The 22,855-nt window shown below is 38.8% G+C and overlaps 1 protein-coding gene across 3 annotated transcripts in view; it reads right to left on the reverse strand.

Annotated features, from left to right (window-relative positions):
* Window positions 1-22,855, reverse strand: part of LOC114657408 (rab GTPase-activating protein 1) — a 211,885-nt gene that overhangs the window by 51,959 nt on the left and 137,071 nt on the right. For all 3 annotated transcript variants that reach the window (XM_051931762.1, XM_028809212.2, XM_028809211.2), the window contains 2 exons: window positions 10,453-10,527; window positions 9,327-9,452 (listed from right to left, as the gene is read on the reverse strand). In XM_051931762.1, the coding sequence (XP_051787722.1) occupies window positions 9,327-9,452; window positions 10,453-10,527 (201 nt within the window). The remainder of the gene's footprint in view (window positions 1-9,326; window positions 9,453-10,452; window positions 10,528-22,855) is intronic.

Below are 22,855 nucleotides of genomic sequence, written 5' to 3' on the forward strand. Positions count from 1 at the left end.
CTTTCTGACTGTTCTTACCAGACAACCTGTGGCAATTGTACTTGCTTTGAAGAACTTCACAAGCTGAGTCTAAGGATACTACATCTCCATAACATTTGGTCATTCAAGCCAGAAAGAGCATTTTCCACAGTCATCACGATGTTCATTATAAGAGAAACATAGGATGGAGCTTGCCCTCACCATAAAGTCCATCTTCCAGCTTATTTGAATGATTACAAAGTGAATCTTCTAAGGCAGTCGAGTCTAACACAGCCACAGTCAGCTTATACAATCCATAGCCACTCCAATGAGAGAGAATACGATTATGAAGCGACAAATCAAAGAACTCCTGGTAGACAATTATATTATAACACTTCTCAGTCTGATTTACTCCAGATAGAAGTCCCACTTCGTAAGTAGTCCTCTCGGCCCTTCGAGAGCTGAAGAATAATGACCCTAAACCAGTGTTCACACCATTCCACCTACTAATCAAGCATTTACTGTGTGAGTGCAGAGGATGACTTACAGGATCTGCCATGGCCTGTGCCACCTCCTAGTCCTTATTTGACCATGAGAGACATCTATTATTTTCCAAGCCATGATACCTTTCCCCCAAGTCTTCTGCCCGTTTCTTACATGCCATCAGTTTTTCCACAATGGAGAACATGCAGTCCCAGATATCATCATAACGCTATCTTCAGTTACAGCAGATGACTGAAATTGCAGCGCATGTGAGAGGTATGAAAATAAGGCCAGGGAACCACTCATCTGTTCAGTGTTCCATCATCAAGGATGTCTCATGAATACATGGAACCCTATTCATATTCACATCAATCACACTTGCTCACTATCATAGATTAAGGGAAGCTACTCATCGCCAGCTACTATCAGAAACTAGAAGAGAGAGACGCCACAGTCATACACCATCTTCTCCTTGACAACAGAAAATGTATCGTGGGCCAAAACCATCTATTCCTGACCTTACTAATGATAACCCTCAACATTTTTTGCACGTGAAAATTGCACTTGAGAATATCTTATGTGATGATGCTACTGAGCGCTTCAAGGTCCAGATTCTTGTTGATCATCTAAAGTTAGAGGATGCTTTACTGATTGCTGATTCATATAGCAATAGTAAGTTCCCACACAGTGACACCACGGCTTCATTGACAGAACTCTATGGACAGCATCATTAATTAGCACTGAAGTCCTGGATGCACCTTCTATTAAGAGTGGTGATGTCAAAGGATTCCGTTTCTTTGCATTAATAGTTGGGTCACTGTTGAGTATGTTTGACCAGCTTGAATGAGACAGCCGAACAATCTGACAAAGCTCCCTCCCTTCAAGCTCAATTCAGACACTTCATTAATCTGATCAAAACATCCCATTTCCGTTGGACTTTTCAAACTGGTTGGAGTATGAGGCGCGTATCCAGGGGGATGAAGGAAAGCTCCATGCTCCTATAGAATCCCAAGATCAAAAAAACTACCTAAAGGAAAGACTCCAAATCATCAAAGCTGCCCAACTCAAAACCACTACTGTCCTGATTAGATGTTACCCTCCTGCAAGGAAAGTTGAAATTTCAAAGCAAACGCTGACTCAGACACAAAAAGCAGAAAAGGCAAAGAATAATTACCCCTTCTGTGATCATGAGCAACATTAATTCAACTCAGTGCACTGAATTCAAGATGCTGACCTAAAAAGCAGAACAATAATTTGACAAAATCTGGTAAGCAGTGTTGGAGATGTGGAAGGGAGCATCAAACAGCACAATGCTACTCAATGGTTAAAGTCAGAAATGCTGTAAGAATCACCTTGAGATGCTGCATGATCTCAATGAATCTGTTTCATCAACTAAAGGGAAGGAGACAGCTCAGGACGTCAGTCAACTGGTGACATAATACCTCAACCACCCCACACAAAGTGGATGCATTATGCTGAAAATGGTAAAAGTGCTTCTTTGGAGTGGTGAATAGACACTTGAGACATGCGCCATCTTGGAAGATGGATCTAAGTGCACAATGCTCCTTCATACTGCAGCTTAAGAACCTGATCTAGAGGGAACAGCTGAAGATTTGGAACGTAGAACCATCTATCAAGATATCCATATAATCCAAAGGAAATCAGTGCAATTCTCAGTGGCCTCAGTCACAAACCCCACTAAGCTCTACCAGATATTGCAAAGCATTCACAGCTATGGAACTTGGCCTATCAAAACATTCCCAACCAGTCAAAACCTTGCAGATGCATTGCCTCCTTGGAAGTCTACCTCTTCATTATTTAAAACAACCCCAACCTCTGCTACTTATTGGCCCTGACTTTCCTCATCTTACTGCTCCTGTACAGCCAGTATGCTTGGGTCCTCCTGTTTTAAAAAGACACCTCTCGGCTAGACAACATAAAATCCTTCAACACAAACTCTCCACTCCTCAATGTCTCCTTACTAACATTCTCTAAGCAGAACTGCTTAGTCATGTCTCTAAGCTCCGGAAAACTTATGTCCTGTCATACCGAAGCGAAAAACTCACAACACGTTCAAAACAAGAAGTAGCTGCAGTGAAGATGTTAAAGGAGAAGACAGAGTGGATGTTCTATGCTACACCATACCACTTCTACGAAAGGAATATCTTCTACTTCTTCAAGCCCCCAAGGGGTCTGCATTAAGCCATTTGCGTGGGAATGAAAAACACCTTGTCAAGGACATAAAAGGGAAATTAAGGAACTTCTGCATGTAGAATGTAACAAAAAATGTATCCAGTCATAGTACAAACCAGAAGCAATGCATGGTACAATCCATATATTGTAGTTCAGCTCAATGGAAAGGACCATACTGTCTTTAATTGTTCCTTCATGTTCAAAGGTCAGAGTCTGAATGACCACATCCTTCCAGAACCCACATTAAGCTCGACACCGTTATGTGTGCTTCGTTTTCAAGGACATCTCATAGCTGTTAGCAGTGACATCAAGAAGATGTTCCATCAAGTACGTCTCCTTCCAGAAGATAGACCCGTGTCACGATTTCTCTGGCATGACATGAACAGTACTGCACCACTTGACATTTATGAATGGCAGGTCCAATCCTATGGTACAACATGTAGCCCCTGCTGTGATACCATTGCCCTACAAAATCATGTGTTCAACCATAGTACACTGGGTGAAGATGTATGTTGCATCGTAGAACACTGCTTCTATTTTGATAACCTCTTACAGAGTTTTTCCACTGCATCTGTAGCAAAGAAATACGTTCATGGGGTTTGTGTTATGTCAGTGGGCCACAAAATCCCCCTCCATCATAAACCACATTCTAAAGGAACAGATCTAAAAACACTGGGCTATGGTTTTCACAAGGTGGTACACTCCCACAAGAATGGACTCTTGGATTAATGTGGAGATATATGTCAGATAGTATCACCTACAAGTTTCAACATCTTGAGAATTCTGAGCCAGCCATGTGTAGCATTTATCGGATTTAACCAAACCAATATGATCCACTTAGATTTCTCATTCCATACACAAGGCCTAATATCCTAGTACAATGTCTATAGAACAAAGGGAGAGATTAGGATGATCCACAACTGCCAGAGAACCTACTTCAATCATGGCAAACTTGAGAAAGTGACCTTCATTAACTTCCTGAGATACCACTGGCAAGATGTTATGTTCATCCTCAAACATATCTTTCAACATGTACTCAGAGCCTCCACATCTCAGATGACTCTGAGAGAGCATATAGCATATGGTTCAGTAGCCTATATCCAGAAAGAATTCAAGTGGCAATTTTAGCAACATTATATAGAGTTGCCCCAATGTGTCAGCAGTCAATTCTGAGGCTGGAACTATGTGCTGCCCATACTGTTGCACAGATGCAGTTTTATAAAGAACTCACTTTGCCCATTAGTAGTGTCACATACTGAAGTGGATCCAGTCAAAATCATGTGACAACAAGGTAGTCGTGGGCCCAAGAGTAGCAGACATCAGGGAGCTAATAGATTCCAGGTCCTGGTGTTACATGGGCTCAATGATCAGTCTTCCATATCCAAATACATTCTCCACCATCAAGGACTTGGTTGAAGCAACTGTCAAGCATATCATGGTGTAGTTGGAACAACAGATAACCCCACAGCAGGGGACTACAGAAATGTCAAACTTGCTCTCTTGAAAAAAGCAGACAGAGTTTCACTGAAGATTTTGCACATTTATCAGCTGGTAAACCTGTTCCCACCAGTAGCAGATGAGTAACCCTGGCACTCGAGTTTGATCAACAAACCCATTTAATCCATGTGGAAGGACAACTATGCAGATGTGATCAACTCAGTTAAGATATTTTGCATCCACTGGTGCTCGATACCCATCAATGCATTACAAATCTGATAATCAAGTATTATAATGGGTCCAGAAAGTGTGTTTTCTGAGCTGCATAGGCGGTTTTGGGTCCTTTGGGGGAGGAGAAACTGTCTGTAACCACTAGCATAGATTGTACTGAATGCTGCAAATGGAGAGGAAACCCAGTCATCCATAAGATGGGTGACCAGCCACCATTTAGTTTGCAATTATACAAACCAGCATTTTACTCTCCTGGCATGGATTGCTTCGGACCATTCATTATAAAGGCTGGTTGTTGGAATAAGAAAAGGTGGTGCATTATATTTAAATGTCACACTACCCTTGCAGTGCATCTGGAATTGCTGACAAGTATAGATGCAGACTTATTTTTGATGGCACTCCGTCGCTTCAATGGCCAACAAGGTAAACCTTTCGAGTTGTTATCTGACCAAGGTACCAACTTCAAGGGTGGTAACTCTGAACTGCAGACATCTATAAATTCCCTTGAACCAATTCTACAAGCACAACTGGGTAATCACCAGATCAAATTTAAATTTCCATCCTTCTAATGCTCCTCAATGTAGCAGCTCATGGGAGCACGAGATCCATTCTATCAAATCTGCCTTGCACACCACATTAGGAGCCCAAGAAGGAGACACTGAGGAAGTTTTGAGGACTGTGGATGTTGAAATAGAAGGCATAATTAATTTGAAACCACTAGGATAAGTCTTTTCAGATACTGCAAATGCTGATCCAGTTACTCCTAAAACTATGTTGATGGGGTGGCCTGATCCATCAATCCCCCAGGTTGTTTATCCAGTTACTGAGCTACTCAGTCAAAAACCATGGAGGCATAGCCAAGTACTAGCAGATCAATTCTGAAATCATTTTATCAGAAACTATCCACCTACTCTTCAATCCCATCCTAAATGGCTGCAAGATAAACAAGATCTGACTGCTGACATGATCATTATGTGCCTTCTGGCCTGTTGACAATGTCAAGACTGTCATTCCCTAAGCTGATGACAAGTGCAAGTCAAGGATAGACTGTATACTAGGCCTGTTGGTAGATTCCAACTTCCTGAACTATCACAAGCCCCTCATAGTTAACCATTTTAATTAATACAACTTTGCTCCACAAAATTGGAGGCAGTTATACAAAAGATCCGCTATTCAGTTGAAGTTGTTTTCTGATGTCAACCCTGAATGTCCTCTACAGGTTGTTATCCACAGCATCTTTTTGTATAATCTGAAAGTTTATAAAGTCCTGAGGAGACTGGCCCAAGCACTTTTGCACTGCCATGGAGCAGAAATCTGAGAGTTATTACATCAGCCAACTCCAGAGGAATGCCCAACTTGTAGCATTTTCTATTAAGTTAGAACGCCTCCGAAACTTAATCAGTGTGCGTTCATAAGAAGTGGGTATTATGTCCGCTGCCATGTAAAACTAATGTCTGTGCACATATATCATAATTATTAAGCAATTTTACTGTATGTTATTTCATATTAATTTATTATTTGTTGTCCAGATGGTTGTAGTTTTAAATGTATTATTTGTAACCAGTAATGCTTATCCATATTACTAACCGAGAATGCTAAACCGGATGGACGCAGGGACATCCGGCCATGGGCCGTAGCCGCAAAAAGACGTACTGCGCAGGCGCCCCAAGAAATGAGGCGCCGCGAGAGGCGGACAAGACCACAGAAAAAAGGAGTGAGCAGAGAAAAAAGGAGTCAAACGCAGGCGACGCACACAGCGCCGCATGAGCAAAACACCCCCCCCCCCCACACAAGCAACGGACGGGATACACACAAAGAGGACGATTCAACAAGCCCCTGGCACACAAAAAAAAAAAGAGCCCGCAAACCCCCCATACACACACACACACACACACACACACAAGCAACGGACGGGACAGACACAAAGAGGAGGATTTAATCCCATTGCACACGAAACTGGACGCACACAAAGAGGAGGATTCAACAAGCCAGAAGCACACAAAAAAAAAAGAAGCCAAGAGCACCATACAAAGCCCATTGGACACGAAACGGGACAGACATCGGACATAGCACACGAAACGTACACAAAAACGACGATTCAGACCCACGACCACAGTAACATAAATAACAAATGACACACAAAGCCCCATTTCTAAATGAACCATACGTATTAAACATATGTCATCTCAACACGTTCACAATATGCAGCATAGGTAGATCTCATTACAATGAGGCACTATTAACCGTTCAACCGCAGAAAAGGCTCCATATTAACAGTGAGTGCGATCCTCCTTATTACTTATCCATATTTCTCACGCTCAAGAACAAACAAGTCATGAATTCACGATCACAGGTACAAAACGATACCGCTCGGATAACGGGACCAAACACAATTCACACTATGCAGCATAGCTGGATCTCATTACAATAAGGCACTATTAACCGTTCAACTGCAGAAAAGGCTCCATATTAACAGTGAGTGCAATATTCCTTATTACTTATCCATATTTCTAGAAGAAAAAATGTCTCGGCTCCAAAAACGCAAAGCTCAACTAAAGCTTCTAACTAACGATGTACCTAAAAGTAAAAACTTTATGAACTGCATTAGATCCTACAATAGTTCATTTGCTTTTGCATCTACCGGAGTAAATATCAGGCCACCAAAAGGCAATGGCCCATACTGCTTTCGCATATGTGCACAAATACTGCATCGCATTGGAACAGTGCACCCTGAAACAAATCAACAACGCAAATATGCACAAATCTACATCCTAGATCCACATGACGCAATCTATCAATCAAAGTGCTGCATCGCAACAGGCACGGATTCAAAACGAAACACCTCCCGTCTCAGACATACGTTAAAGGCAGCGAAGGATAGAATGGGATTCTCACACAGCACAGGCAAATGGATTACAGCTCCAAAACAACACGTCCCAAATACTACACATTCAACAACGCGCCTCTCAAACGGCACAAGCAAAACATACACCAGGAAAATTCATTCGGATTAATGAATGTCATTTGCAATCATTGTCATTCAGTTCACTTCCCTGAAGAAACAACTGACAATACAAGTAATACATTTACACGTTGTTGTCAAAAGGGTCAAATTAGACTGCCTCCTTTACATTCATATCCTGAATATCTACAGAAGCTTCTAACTAACGATGTACCTGAAAGTGAAATCTTTATCAACTGCATTAGATCCTACAAATCGGTATCCACTATGAACATTAACAGTGGCACTGCACGTGACATCCGTCTTGCAAAAATGTTAATTATTGATGAATGTACAATTGCATCCAGTCACTTACTCAACAACATTCATAAACCTCTACAAACGTTTATGAATAATAATATTCCTTTTGGAGGAAAAGTACTTTTATTAGGAGGAGATTTTAGACAGTGCTTAGCTATTCTTAAACATGCCATGCGCTCAGCTATTGTTCAGTGCACCTTAAAATACGCAGACAATTGGCATCACTTTCAAAAGATACAGTTAGTACAAAACATGCGATGTCCAGAACCAGATCATAACAATTGCTTATTACAACTGGGAGATGGTACACTCACCAATACAGATGGACTTCACCCACATATTATTACAATTCCTCAAGCCTTTATCTGCAACGACTTAGTTACAGACAGATTTGGAACAGCAATCTCATTAGACCAAATGCCCCTTTTAACACAACGCACTATATTATGTCCAAAAAATATTAATGTGGAAAACATAAATACCCAAGTCATTCCATTACTTCCTGGAGAGACACAACTCTTTCGAAGCTCTGACAAACTTGACTCTGATCACAACAATAACCATCTTCATTGACATTACAAGTTCTGACCTGGAATTACCTTTTACACTTAAACGGCGTGTACAAAGAAATTTTCCAATAAACCTTTACACTGTGCCACACACTTTATTGTTTGCTTTATATTTGCATCATCTACACCTTCACACTATTCTATATCTCATTCATACATCACGCTCTTTGTCATTCCCAACACCAGAGGTTGGCGAGCGAAGCGAGCAGGGGGCAGAGCCCCCTAGTGCTTATATATTGCAGTTCATGAATAGCACGTCTCCTAACTTTGTTTAGAATCACTGCTTTCAAGCTTGTTTAATGACAGTGCCATGTGCACAACATTTTTAAGTATAAAACTGCATTTCATTTTTTACAATCCGTTACAGTATTATAGTGTTCACTGCAGTTTGTTCTTTATATTATCATACAGTATTTAGTTCAGTCATGATCTTAGATATTTGCAGTTATTATAGTAATTCTAAATTAATATTCCCTTTATTTTCTCTATTTTATTAAAACAAACCACACACACAAACACATACATCATGTATATAATCGCCATTATCTAAACCTGGTGTAAGCAACTTCTTGAACATATGACTGGCATGGATTTGTATTTTAATTAAATAATTATTTGGAAATCTCCTCTTTCTGGCAACCTGTGGCGATTGGACATGTTACAAAGAACTTTGTTTAAAGAATCGGTAAGGTCACAAGTTGAATCTAATTAATCACCACCTCTGTAACATGTGTCAGTTTCTTATATAGGTTTTACTGTGACCTAACAGTATGTTAATTTGACTTTGACAAAAACAAAGACATAATATTGGTCTAAAACTGCATCAAAAAATTACCTTGAGACACAATGCAGCTCTTTAAATGTGGAGGTAAAATTATATCGGAAAGGTACGGTCCCCTAATACAAATATCCATGCCAACAAAGTGGATGAAACATCATTAAACTTTACCAAAAAGATACAACAGTACTGGCAGACAGTGAAGGCTGGATAGAACTGACTTATAAAAAGGCAGTCCTTTGGAGATATAAAATAGAGCAAACAATGTTAAATCTTACAATTTCTGTGAATGTAAATGCTAAATATCACATTTTTCATATTCTAATTGCAACTACAATAAGCATAATGTTAGCATAACAAAACTAGCCACCACTTCCAAACTTGAAAAAGAATTCTGGATTTAAGTCGGTCTTACCTGCATAAGCCTCTCCAGCTGAAAGAATTTGCAGTGCAAATCTTCAAAGTTTTGTTTGAAAAGTTCCCTGAGCCCATAGTCAAACATGATCTTGACCAGAACACTAAATGCCTGTTCCTCAGGCATCTGGGGAAAAAAAAGACTGCTGAAAATATGCTGTTTTTCTATAGTTCTGTTATACTACACAACTACTTTTCAAAGTAAAAATTATGCTGGCTATAGGTCTCACTATTTCTTAAACTAATTAAATAGTTAACTGTGATTTCTAAATCTGCACTGAGTTACTCATTATTAAGTCATTGCGTATACCAAGTATAACAAGTAATATTTCTACTTATTCCCTTTTTAAAATAAGGAAAAAATGTATTCCAAGAAAATAGAGAAGAAAAAAATGCCATCTTCATAATCCATTGGTGATTTTTTTTATTTAAGTTTGAGAAAGTTGTGTTATTTCTGTAGTCATACTGACTTGATTCTATTACGGCTTTTAATTAATACTTTAAAAGCTCTGCCCCTTTAATGAAACATACTAGTAATCAGTAGTTACAAAGAAATGAGCATAAAATCTAAACAGCTTGGAAAAACATAACAATAATATATTGAATGTGCACTGCACATATGGAGGATATGGCACTGCTAGAACAAGTGCATAAAATGGCAACTAAACTTATTCTATGACTAAAGGTTAGCTATAAAGAAGATTAAAGAAGCTAAAACTTTTCATCTTAAGCAAACATACAGTAATGATAAAAAAATATATACAAGGATGTAAAAAAGACTTGCATCAAGTGTTATTTTAAATTAAGTTCTTCATCAAGAACATAGAAGAACGGAATGAAAGACAAATTTTAAATGTCATAACGGTCATTTCATGGTAAATTAAACAAACTGCAACACTCCAAATAATTAATGTGATATGTTGGTGAAATGATGAGCTAGCTATGCTGATCTCAGACTTGATTCTATTTAAAAGATAGTGTCATTTTAGGAAATAACACCTGAAACAGTAAAATACATTTAACAATAATTTTTCAAAATTAAAGTGATAATTAAACTGTTTTTTGGTTTATCAAAACATATAGGACTTTGAACATCCTCAATGAAAACAAAAGGAGTAAACGCTTACATGTAAGAGAAGCACAGCAGCAAGAAAAGACTGGCCTTGACAGTAACCAATTTCTTCATCATATACAGAATAGGCCTGGAAAGCAATGAAATAAAACAATTAAAATGACATTAACAAAAAGCATTATATGTAGCACTAGCAAAATACCCGCGCTTCGCAGCGGAGAAGTAGTGTGTTAAAGAGGTTATGTAAACATATATATACATAAACATATACAGTAATCCCTCCTCCATCGCGGGGGTTGCGTTCCAGAGCCACCCGCGAAATAGGAAAATCCGCGAAGTAGAAACCATATGTTTATATGGTTATTTTTAGAATGTCATGCTTGGGTCACAGATTTGCGCAGAAACACAGGAGGTTGTAGAGAGACAGGAACGTTATTCAAACACTGCAAACAAACATTTGTCTCTTTTTCAAAAGTTTAAACTGTGCTCCATGACAAGACAGAGATGACAGTTCTGTCTCACAATTAAAAGAATGCAAACATATCTTCCTTTTCAAAGGAGTGCAAAGCAAGCAGTCAAAAAAAAAATCAATAGGGCTTTTTGGCTTTTAAGTATGCGAAGCACCGCCGGTACAAAGCTGTTGAAGGCGGCAGCTCACACCCCCTCTGTCAGGAGCAGGAAGAGAGAGAGAGAGAGAGAGATAGAGAGAGAGAGACAGATAAAAAAAATCAATACGTGCCCTTTGAGCTTTTAAGTATGCGAAGCTCCGTGCAGCTTGTCGTTTCAGGAAGCAGCTGCACACAGCCCCCCTGCTCACACCCCCCTACCTCAGCGCAAGAGAGAGAGAGAGAGAGAGAGAGGGAGAGAGAAAGTAAGTTGGGTAGCTTCTCAGCCATCTGCCAATAGCGTCCCTTGTATGAAATCAACTGGGCAAACCAACTGAGGAAGCATGTACCAGAAATTAAAAGACCTATTGTCCGCAGAAACCCGCGAAGCAGCGAAAAATCCGCGATATATATTTAAATATGCTTACATATAAAATCCGCGATGGAGTGAAGCCGCGAAAGGCGAAGCGCGATATAGCGAGGGATCACTGTATACATATATATATACATATACACATCCACATATATATACATATATCAACATATATATACACATACATATACACACACACACATATATATATATATATATATACATATATATATATATATATATATATATATACATATATATATATATACATATATATATATATACATATATATATATATATATATATACATATATATATATATATGTATGTGTGTATATGTATGTGTATACATATGTTGATATATGTATATATATGTGGATGTGTATATGTATATATATATATGCAGACACATATACATACATATACATATTTGTATATCTACATATATATACACATACATATATATATATATATATATATATATATATATATATATATATATATATATATATATATATATATATATATAGCTGATTACCCAGTGGATTCGCTCACTGAGTGCAAGAGAAAAAAATAAAATGTATGTATAAAATAAGTTTAATTGCCAAATTTATTTTTCCACAAATAAAGAGCACTTACAATAACATAGAAATCAATATAAACAACATTAACATCATTACCATTTGAGAATATGAAGTAATATATAAGAAGCACATTGCATATAAATATAAATTATTAAACATTAAAATGTTCTTCTATAAAACGCTACCGTGGCTATTCGTTTGTCTGTCCAGGATTTTAAATCAGCTGTGGCTCGCAAACCGTTTCACCTATTGACTTGAAATTTGGTACACAGATACTACGTCACGTCTACTATCCGCTTTATGGGTGATGATTGTATTACTCTTTTTATCCATCCATCCATCCATTTTCCAACCCGCTGAATCCGAACACAGGGTCACGGGGGTCTGCTGGAGCCAATCCCAGCCAACACAGGGCACAAGGCAGGAAACAATCCTGGGTTTTTATCTTTATTTTATTTTATTTACTATTCGCTTTCCCACACATATGAACACATATACATATATATACACACATATATATATATATATATATATATATATATATATATACACATACATATACACACACATACACATATATATATATACATACATAGTGCGTTGCAACACGGGCTGTGATTGTTACATGGGAGGGAGACAACAAATCACAGCTTCCCGCTTTCTAATCTGGCTTGTGATTGCTGCTTTGACGGATGCCCAGATCCCACAGTATTTCCCCTTAGGAGAGGCGTTAGGCAAGTGTAATTGAATAGCGGTGCTGCAAGTTATTACTCTTTTTATCTTTACTTTATTTTATTGTAGAATCAACTCACAGCTGCGCGCACCAGTGCGTGCGTGGCGGATGCGTACGGCTGACGTTTTCATTGTCTACCACCTTCGCTAATCATTCTTGAGGCAGATTGAAGACTTAAGTGCCAGCTTAACTGAAAAATTAAAGAAAACATACTAAGTTTTAAAAAAAAATCAGTTTTAACGGGAAAAGATGCTGACGAAAGAAGAGAAGCAGCGGGACGCTAGGGTCAAGAGCTGCTCATTAAGCAGCAAGCGCATCAACCTCTGAGCAAACGAATGGTAAACGTACAGAGAAAGAGGATAAATACTATGAATGGTCATGTCAAGTGTATTCACTCCACGTTATCGTGCAGTGCGCTGTTACTGGTATTTTGATAAAAGAATCTGAATAACATATAAGAAGCGTATAAATTATTAAACAGTAAAACATTAACATTTAAGAAGTAAAGATACATTGAGTACTACTGTAGTGCTTTCGGGTATAGTACATTTTTTGTTTGCCCATTACATGCATAAATGTATACATTTTTTGGTGTACCTACCCAAGAACACGCGACATGACCCGGCAGTTAAAAATTTATCGCTCCAGCAATTTTAACTCTGTTACAAAGTCATCTAATATGGTATTGCAAACGGCAGCGTTTCTATAAACTCAATTTAAACTTACTGTTTACACCGTGCTTTGAAGATGCACAGTATGCGACACGTGTTTCGCCGTAATTGTGGGCTCATCAGGAGTACACAGTCACTGCACTCCCTTACGGGAATCGATCCTCGGACGTAGAGGCGAAGCCCCTAACGTTGTGCCACGGCGAGAGGTTCGTTCATTTGACAGCATGTAGATCGGGGTAATTACATTGCAGGCATTCGTAGTCCGATTCACAATCTGATTGTATGGGTGGTTACCTACCAGGTAACGCTTGTGGTTGGTGAGCAAGTCGGCTAACTTCTGCCACGGTGCCCTCTTTCAGTTGCGAGAAGCAGATCATACAATGGTTGAAATAGTTTAATATATATAGCAAAATCACCGCGCTTCGCAGGGGCGAATATGGTATTGCAAACGGCAGCGTTTCTATAAACTTAATTTAAAGTTACGGTTTATACCGTGCCTTGTTTCATATTCTTTTCCTACCTTATCAATTGTGTAATGTGTTTTTTGAACAGGTTTGATTCATGGAAGTGATCACATGGAAGTGATCACTCCTGCTGCGTTCAGTCACTTCACGTGAGCCGCTCTCTGTTACAAAGTGATGCAAACTCTCGTTTATACCTCGTGTCTTCTCATTAAACTTGTATCTCGCGAATATGGCATTGCAAACGGCAGCAGGAGCGCTTCTATAAAGTTAATTTAAGGTTACGGTTTACACCGTGCTTTTTTATACCTCGTGTCTTCTCATTAAACTTGTATCTCGCGAATATGGTATTGCAAACGGCAGCGGGAGCGTTTCTATAAAGTTAATTTAGACTTACGGTTTACACCGTGCTTTTTTATACCTCGTGTCTTATGAAGATGCTTGTATGCGTCACTCACTCGCTTCTTATTGTTTCGCTGCCTTGTCAATTGTGTAATGAATGTTTTCTTAAGTGCTCTTTGGGGCTCCTCCTTCTTTTCTACGTACTGAGTTCACAGTCAATTCACGTGATTACGTGGGAGGCGTGATGACGCGACACGCAACTCAGTCTCCTACGGCCATCTTGCTGCCTTCCATTACAGTATATGGACAAAAAAGAGGTTCCAGTTATGACCATTACGCGTATAATTTTGAAATGAAACCTGCCTAACTTTTGTAAGTAAGCTGTAAGGAATGAGCCTGCCAAATTTCAGCCTTCCACCTACACGGGAAGTTGGACAATTAGTGATGAGTGAGTCAGTCAGTCAGTGAGTGAGTGAATCAGTCAGTGAGGGCTTTGCCTTTTATTATTATAGATTAGACCTCTATAAAAGTACAACAAAAACATTTACAATAAAATAATTCTTTTTAATAAATTACCTCCTCTGTGTCCAGGTATATCTCTGCATGCCTAAACAAATAAGAAGGGTATCGCTGCAGCTAGGAGCCAAATGTTGAGAAGGAGGGGCAACGTCAAGTGGGAGGGACTACAGTGCTTGAGTAGGAGGGGTTTATGGCCTGTTAACATCTGATTGGTCATGATGTAAAGTGTATAGAAAACCTCTAATCATTATGCATGAGGCCTGACGCACAGGTCTGAACTGCAGGCTTGAAATCTCAGACGATGATTCGTCTAAGCAAAGAGAATGCTAAAATAAATAACCAAATTTGTTATGGTTTTTTTTGTCTTTAATCTTGTACATTCTATTGATTCACTTGTAAAACGTAGAATGACATACCAGATGTTTTGGCCAACTGTCAGCTCAGGCCGACAGTGTGAATCATTCAGGTAATTCGAACACTGTTCCCCTTTAATGGGAAGGATGGCCTGCATTTCAACTGTCAGTTTATGAATGTAATGAACTGTCTGCCACATGTATTGCATCTTCATGCCGAAAACCAAAGCAGTAGTTTACTGGGATGTTGCTTGCTCACAACCAGGCCTGGAACTCTTTTTAGGACTGTTAATAAACTCCTCCAACCCCCTCCTCTAGCATGCCCCAATACAGCTGAGCAGTGTCAGACTTTCTTACATTTATTTGATACCAAAATTGATCAAATCTATCACAGTTTCCCCTCCACATCTCAATCACTCACTCATTCTGATCTGCCATCTACATCATCAAGACTTACTTGTTTCTCACTTGTTGACTCTCTCGTCATCTCTGACCTTGTAAGTCTAATTCCTCCTCCTGTCTGCTTGATGCTGCCCCCATTTCTCTGCTTAAGACACACTCATCCATGATTAGTATTCCTATTGCGTCATTGATAAATCCATGTTTCGTTTCATGTTCTGTCCCTACTGCCCTCAAAACTGCTACAGTTACTCCAATCCTTAAAAAACCTGACTTGGATCCTTCTTCTCTCTCCATTTACAGGTCTATCCCTAATCTTCCTTTCTTGGCTAAGGTGTTGGAACGTGTAGTTGCTACACAACTCCATGCCTTTCATTTAGACAATACACTCTATGAGCCTTTTCAGTCTGGTTTTCGTACACAGCACAGCACTGAGACAGCTCTTCTCCATGTAGTTAATGATCTTCTCCAGTCTGCAGATTGCGGTTCACTCAATATTCTCCTCCTTCTTGACTGAAGTGCAGCATTTGACACTGTTAATCATGAAATCCTCCTCTCACGTCTCTCCACTATATGAATGTCTGGCTTAGCCTTTCAATGGTTCACATCGTATCTTTCTAATAGGCAACAGTTTGTCACACTTGGCCGATATAAATCCTTCACCTCATTTGTTTCGCTTGGTGTCCCCTCATGGTTCAGTCCTTGGGCCATTACTCTTTCTACTTTATATCTTTCCTTTGGGTGAGATTATTCTCAGACTTCCACTGCTATGCAGACAATATACAGTTATATCTTAGTACACACTCCCCTACAGACTCGCCTCCCAGCACACTCACTGACTGCATCACTGATCTTAAGCTATGGAAAATAACTTTCTCTAACTTAATGCCAATAAAACTGAAGTGTTATTGGTAGGCCCAAACTCCCTACTTTCTAAAGCATCTAACTTCTCTGTTCAATTGATTGTACTCTTGTCAAACCTGCTCCTGTTGTCAGAAACCTTGGTGTTTTGTTTGATTCATCACTTAATTTTGAACTACACATTAGATCTCTGTCCAAAATTTCATTCTATCTTCTCCGTAACATTGCTCGACTCTGTACATTTTTGTCCTTTAATAATGCTCAAACTCTGATTCATTGTTTCATAATGTCTCATATTAATTACTGTAATTCCCTCTTCATTGGTCTCCCTGCAAAATCTATACAGAAGCTACATTACATTCAGAACTCTGAAGCCAGAGTCCTCACTCACAAAAAGAGTTCTGCTCATATCTCCCCTGTTCTCTCCCAAACTTCGCTGGTTACCAGTTGCAACAAGGATTAAATTCAAGTTTCTGCTCACCTTCAAAGCCCTATATAACATTGCCCCTGTTTACCTCATTCAGCTCCTAGCTCCTTACACTCCTTGTCGCTCTCTCAGGTCCTCGCACAGTAATCTCCTTTCTGCCCTTCGCACCAGACTCTCCACCCTGGGAGGCAGGTCCTTCAGTGTTATAGCCCCTCAACTCTGGAACTCTCTTCCTCAGTCTCTCTGAGACTGCTCCTCTTTCTCCACCTTTAAATCTCAACTCAGAACTTTCCACTTGTGTGTGATATTTTTTTTCTCTCCCCATCTATATGTAAAGCGACCTTGGGTTTGTGAAAGGTGCTTTATAAATGCAACTTATTAGTATTAGGTGAGGCGAGCCAAATAGCAAGCAAGAAGAATAGGAAAGTAAATCTCACTGCATTTTATTTTAGCTGAGATCGGTGACAACCTGAAATGAAGGTTAAAAATGGCAAGAGTTAAAGTTATGAGAAGGTAAAATGAAGAGAAAGTGAAGGTATGAAATGAACACTAAAATTCGAGAGAGTGGAATGAGGAAACTGTGATGGCCTAAAAGTGACATTAAAAATGCAGAATGTGAAGAATTCACATTAAAAATCCAGAATGTGAAATGAAAACTGAAAAGTGATGTAGAGCGAAGTGAAGCCAGTGCTCTTGAACAGCAGGAGGCTTTGATCACTGTGCGCCAATCAGCCGTTGTTGGGGGGGTTTTGACTGCAAGTATTTAGGAATAAAATATGAGCGCATGAACTTGACACTAGAGCGCACACTCAAAATCATCCACTGCAGCATGCAATGGAGATTAAAGAAACTCTAAGCAAGTTTAAAAAATGACAGCTTGAAATCAACATGCCCTTAGGCTGGCTGTTCTTAGTCTACATCCGAGTTTTGGGAACATGGGTTAGACTCTCTTGCAGTGTATCCTGTCAATTCTGTTTAAATTGTACAGTATATTTAAATTGTATATTTTCCCTATTATATGTAGCATAAGCTGTGAAATCTTCAGAGTATTCATAAAAAACATTTTATTTTGACAACTTCATTTGTGACAAACTTTTATTTTGAAAAATTCATCCTACCCATCAAGAACATCCCCTCCCATTCAACATTGCCCTTCATATTCGACATTCGGTCCCAGCTACAGAGATACATACTTGAAACAAATGTGTGATATTTTATTTAATTATGATGAGCACTATCTAAAAATATACTGAAATAAAACTGAAATGGTAGGACAAAACATGGAAAGACGGTTCTCTTTGCTGCTGGCTAAACACTGTCTTTTCACTGACAAACTATACAATGGACCTAGAAATAAAACTATATGGAGAAAAGACAGAACAATTGAAGGAGTTCTGCTACCTGGGTAGCCTGTGACTGAAGACAACAGGGAGTGTTTAACTAAGCTGTCGTCCTTCAACATCTGCAATAAGATGTTGCAGATGTTCTATCAGATGGTTGTGGCAAGCGCCCTCTTCTACATGGTGATGTGCTGGGGAGGCAGCATAAAGAAGGGGGACACCTCACGCCTGGACAAACTGGTGAGGAAGGCAGGCTCTATTGTAGGCATGAAGCTGGACAGTTTGACATCCGTGTCAGAGCGACGGGCGCTGAGCAGGCTCCTGTCAATCATGGAGAATCCACTGCATCCACTGAACAGTATCATCTCCAGACAGAGGAGCAGCTTCAGCAACAGACTGCAGTCAATGTCCTGCTCCACTGACAGACTGAGGAGATCGTTCCTCCCCCACACTACCACCTGGGGCGGGGGGGGGGGGGGGGGTAAACGTCAACATTATACAAAGCTATCGTCGGTTATACCTGCATTTTTATCACTCTTTAATTTAATATTGTTTTTTATCAGTATGCTACTGCTGGAGTATGTGAATTTCCCCTTGGGATTAATAAAGTACGTACGTACATACATACATACATACATACATACATACATACATACATACATACATAGATACGTACTATCTATCTATCTATCTATCTATCTATCTATCTATCTATCTATCTATCTATCTATCTATCTATCTATGCAGGGAACATTTAACTAAAGGAAAGAACTAATGCAGGGCAGTCCAAACTAACAGCTTAAAAGGAAACTGTTAAAACTTTGATACAGAGTGTAGCGGGCCCTATGGGCCAAAAACATTAATGATGAGATGAAATACAAAAATTAGAGGGATTCAAGATGTAGACTATAGGTACATATAAAAAATACATGGAGAGAACATAAATCTAATGAAAAGTGCTTAAAACTGTGGCAGACGATAAAAAAATCATCAATAAAATATGATAAAATTGAGACAAAAACATTTGACACCATCAGAAGAGATGCACTTTTTAGATCAATTATATAAGGAGAAAGAAGGGAAGTCCACAAATACTACTCCTTGATTGGATATCAGAAAAACGACATGAATAACTCAAGGGTAAGGCAATGAAATGAAAAGAATGATCCACAAATACTACTCCTTGATTGGATATCAGAAAAACGACATGAATAACTCAAGGGTAAGGCAATGAAATGAAAAGAATGACCCCCATAGAGACCAAGATCCGCTACTGTGAGTCAAGGTTCTTAAAAGAAGAAAACAAAGTAGTATTGTTACAAGATGTTGAAAGCCATATGCACAGAAATGCCCAGAAATACAATGTAGCAATGGATATTTTTACAGAATATTAATTTCTGAAAATATATATTTTTGCTTGATTAAACAGTTCTTCCCCTACCTCCTTCTACAAACTTTTAAAAGACCAAGTGTTGTGATGCAAGATTTTGCATATAACTTGATAAATATTTTGTATGTCTTTATTTGTAATTTAGGCAAAGCAATGTAATTTAGTGTTACATTAGTGAGTGTTTACCCCCCCACCCCCTTTAGGAATGGGTCTCTTTGAATTTTACGACAGACATGGGGGGGGTGTGCCTTAAACCAGTTTGGCGAGTGTCTCTCTGCTAAAGTCTTTCAACCCCCGCAAGGAAGCCAAGCTGCACCTTAACATATGGTTTTGGGGGATGACAGGTGTTAAGATTGTCTTTGTCCCATTGGTCTGAAGTATGGCTGTTTGGAATTGGCTTGGATCAGAAGCTTTTAAGTACCATGATGTCCTATTGGCTCTAGGGGTTGGACAGAAAATCTATAAATCTGCTTGCTCAACCACATTATCTCTCTCTCTTACCAACCTCTGATGATGAAGAAGTATCTCTCTTACTAACCTCTGATGATGAAGAAGCATATCTCTCTTACTAACATCTGATGAAGACCATCACATCATGAACTGAAACAGAAAACACAATGGAGACCACAGCTCGGCAGCCGTATTGGAACAGGCATACGGCCTGTTCTGAAGAAGGCTGAATGATGCTTTAACTAGAGACATTTTAAATAACTACAAGTCTGTGTGCCGCCTGAAACTACACATCACCATTTAATCAGGTTGTATGGTTGCCAATATTCAAATGTACTTTGCATACTGTTATTATTTATGAATATTATCAATAATACATTATTTTATGTGTAACTTAACTCCTGCTTGTTTTTGTACTACACCTAATTGCCTATAGATATAGAAGGGAAGGTGGGGATAAGTTATATACTATAATACCTTATAAACAGTGGTAAGTCTGTGAGATTAGGCATTCTGACAAAGGCTACTTATTAATAATAAAATAGGGGAAAGTAGAGCAATATATATTACTCTACCAAGACAAAACACCAAGTAATGTTAATATTTCTGCTTTAATAAGCTCAGTATAAACACAATAAATTTGGGGCCTAAAATATCCTGAAAGCTTACAAAAATGTTTAAATACCAGAGTTGTTACATAAATTGAGGCCTTCAAATGTAAGGAAGCAGCACTTGTGACCGCTAAAAAAGACATCACAACTGTACAAGTTATTATTAGGTGTGAAGAAGACCCATCAGAAAGTTGTAATTATCACCACAGGTTAGGAGTTTAAAAATTAGTGATTTAAAATATTACCATTTCATTAGTAGAAAACATGATGTACTGCATTTTACAAGATTCAGTGGGATGTATAATGTGCATTAGAGCAAATGATATATTGGAACCAAGTAATACCATTTAAAAAAACTGCACAAACCCATACCTTAAAGTAAATGGGATTACCTGCTTAGGTTTAGCCTAATACAATATACACATATAAATGTATATAAGAGTAGACAGGACTAGGCCTGGGCAATATATCGAGTGCCATGATATGAATATTTTTTAATACATCATTTGAAAATAAATACAAAAAAAAATAAATAAATAAGGAACAATAAATAAAAATAAAAACTGTAATACATTAATATGCTATATGCACACGATAATGCAGACGTACGTCCAATGAAATCTCAGCAAGCTCAGTCACTTCCATTGCAATTTATTTTAGTCGCAAGAATATCCAAGAAAAAGAAGTTTAAGTTTAATCATACAGATAAATCTAGAGCTGAACATTGTTGTGTACCTTTATGTTGAGCTTCCAATAAGTACAACAAGGCACTTAATTTTCATACATTTCCCTCTGATAGATAAACCCGATCTAAATGGATTGTTACTACCTGGAGAGACAGCCTTACGGTTAGTCCTCACACCAAAGTTTGTATCCGGCATTTTCATCTGAGACAGAGTGGAAGCTGTTGAAGAGGGGAATGGTTCCTGCATTGTTCGATTTGAGTGGATCAACTTCTCCGTTCCACTTTCAAGACCAGGGGTTTGGGAGAGGAGAAAGTGACAGACAGAGGACACACTGGGAGAGGAGGAGGATGATAAAATCCTCAAGGACCATGACTAGGTTTCAGCACCAGATCTAGCAGGTGTTGACCTAGCACTTGATGAAAACATGTCTGTTAAAGAGGAGATCCTCAAGCTAAGACGCTTACAATGAAGCAGCAGATTAACATTCACCGTTTCACTGGCTCAAACAGAGACATTTGTTTATTTACAAGGTAAGATATCCAGCAAACACATGGTATTACATATTAAGCTTAACTACATATTCATCTGGCTGGATAAAGTTTAATGATTAATAAATACCTGGTGCCAGTGCTGTGCTGATCTGGCAACAAGAACACGCAGAGTCAGCAATTGTGGGCTGAGTTAGCGAGGCAATCTGACAGAAAAACTGGATTAAAAATACAGCTGTAGATCTGTTCTGTATGAGGAAATTAGTTTTGACTTTACTTTGTGCTGACATGTCATTTTATATAGTGCTTTAAACAAGTATTGTCACAAAGCAGCTCTAAAAATATAACATTACATAAAAAAGAACAAATGCTACATCTAGCATACAGAATGTCACATTCAGAAGCACCAGTATGAGCTTTATAACTAGACAGAAGTAATAGCTTTATAACTAGCTGCCTGTGCACTTTGTGAAGTGTTTGATCGGCTTAATTCCCTAGTTTTCACGTATGTCTGTATATCTCCTGCTTGTTGTTTTGTTACCCGGTCTCCCCAGATAAACTCCAGTGTTTCTGCTCCATTGTTTACCTTCCCTGCCTGTCCTCTGACAGACAAGCCTAGAATCTCTACCTAGATCAGTGTTTTTCAACAGCAGAAATTTTCTGCCGGTTCATCAAAGAGTTATTGCCACTTATACGACTTGAACATATACTGGAGTGGAGTGGGGCAGCGCTGCCTGGGATGACGAGTATAGGAGGCAGTGTGTAGGGATACATGTTGTTCGCCAAGGAGCTATGGAGAGGGCAGGTTCATTCTTTTGATGATGGTACATTGTTTTGCTCTTACCACATCAGCTCGCTTGTCAACAACAAGTGCATACTATTTGCAAATATTTTGTTGTGGTATTTCGGAAAGCAAATATTTTTTGTGTCATTATGATGTAAAATGTTACACCCTACAAAATGAGAAGAAAAAACAACAAAATCTTTTAACCTTCTCTAAAAGCAAAAACGACAAGTCAGAACAGTAGTGATGATACCGCAGAGTAAGCCAAGTACGAGTCCTTCAAGTTTAAAAGGAACTGTAAAAAAGAAATGTGTTGATACTTTGGAATGTGTGACAGAAACCAAAAAAGAAAAGGAAACCTTGTTAGGCATTAAGAGTAC

This window comes from Erpetoichthys calabaricus, chromosome 9, assembly GCF_900747795.2.
Source record: "Erpetoichthys calabaricus chromosome 9, fErpCal1.3, whole genome shotgun sequence".
Classification (NCBI taxonomy): domain Eukaryota; kingdom Metazoa; phylum Chordata; class Cladistia; order Polypteriformes; family Polypteridae; genus Erpetoichthys; species Erpetoichthys calabaricus.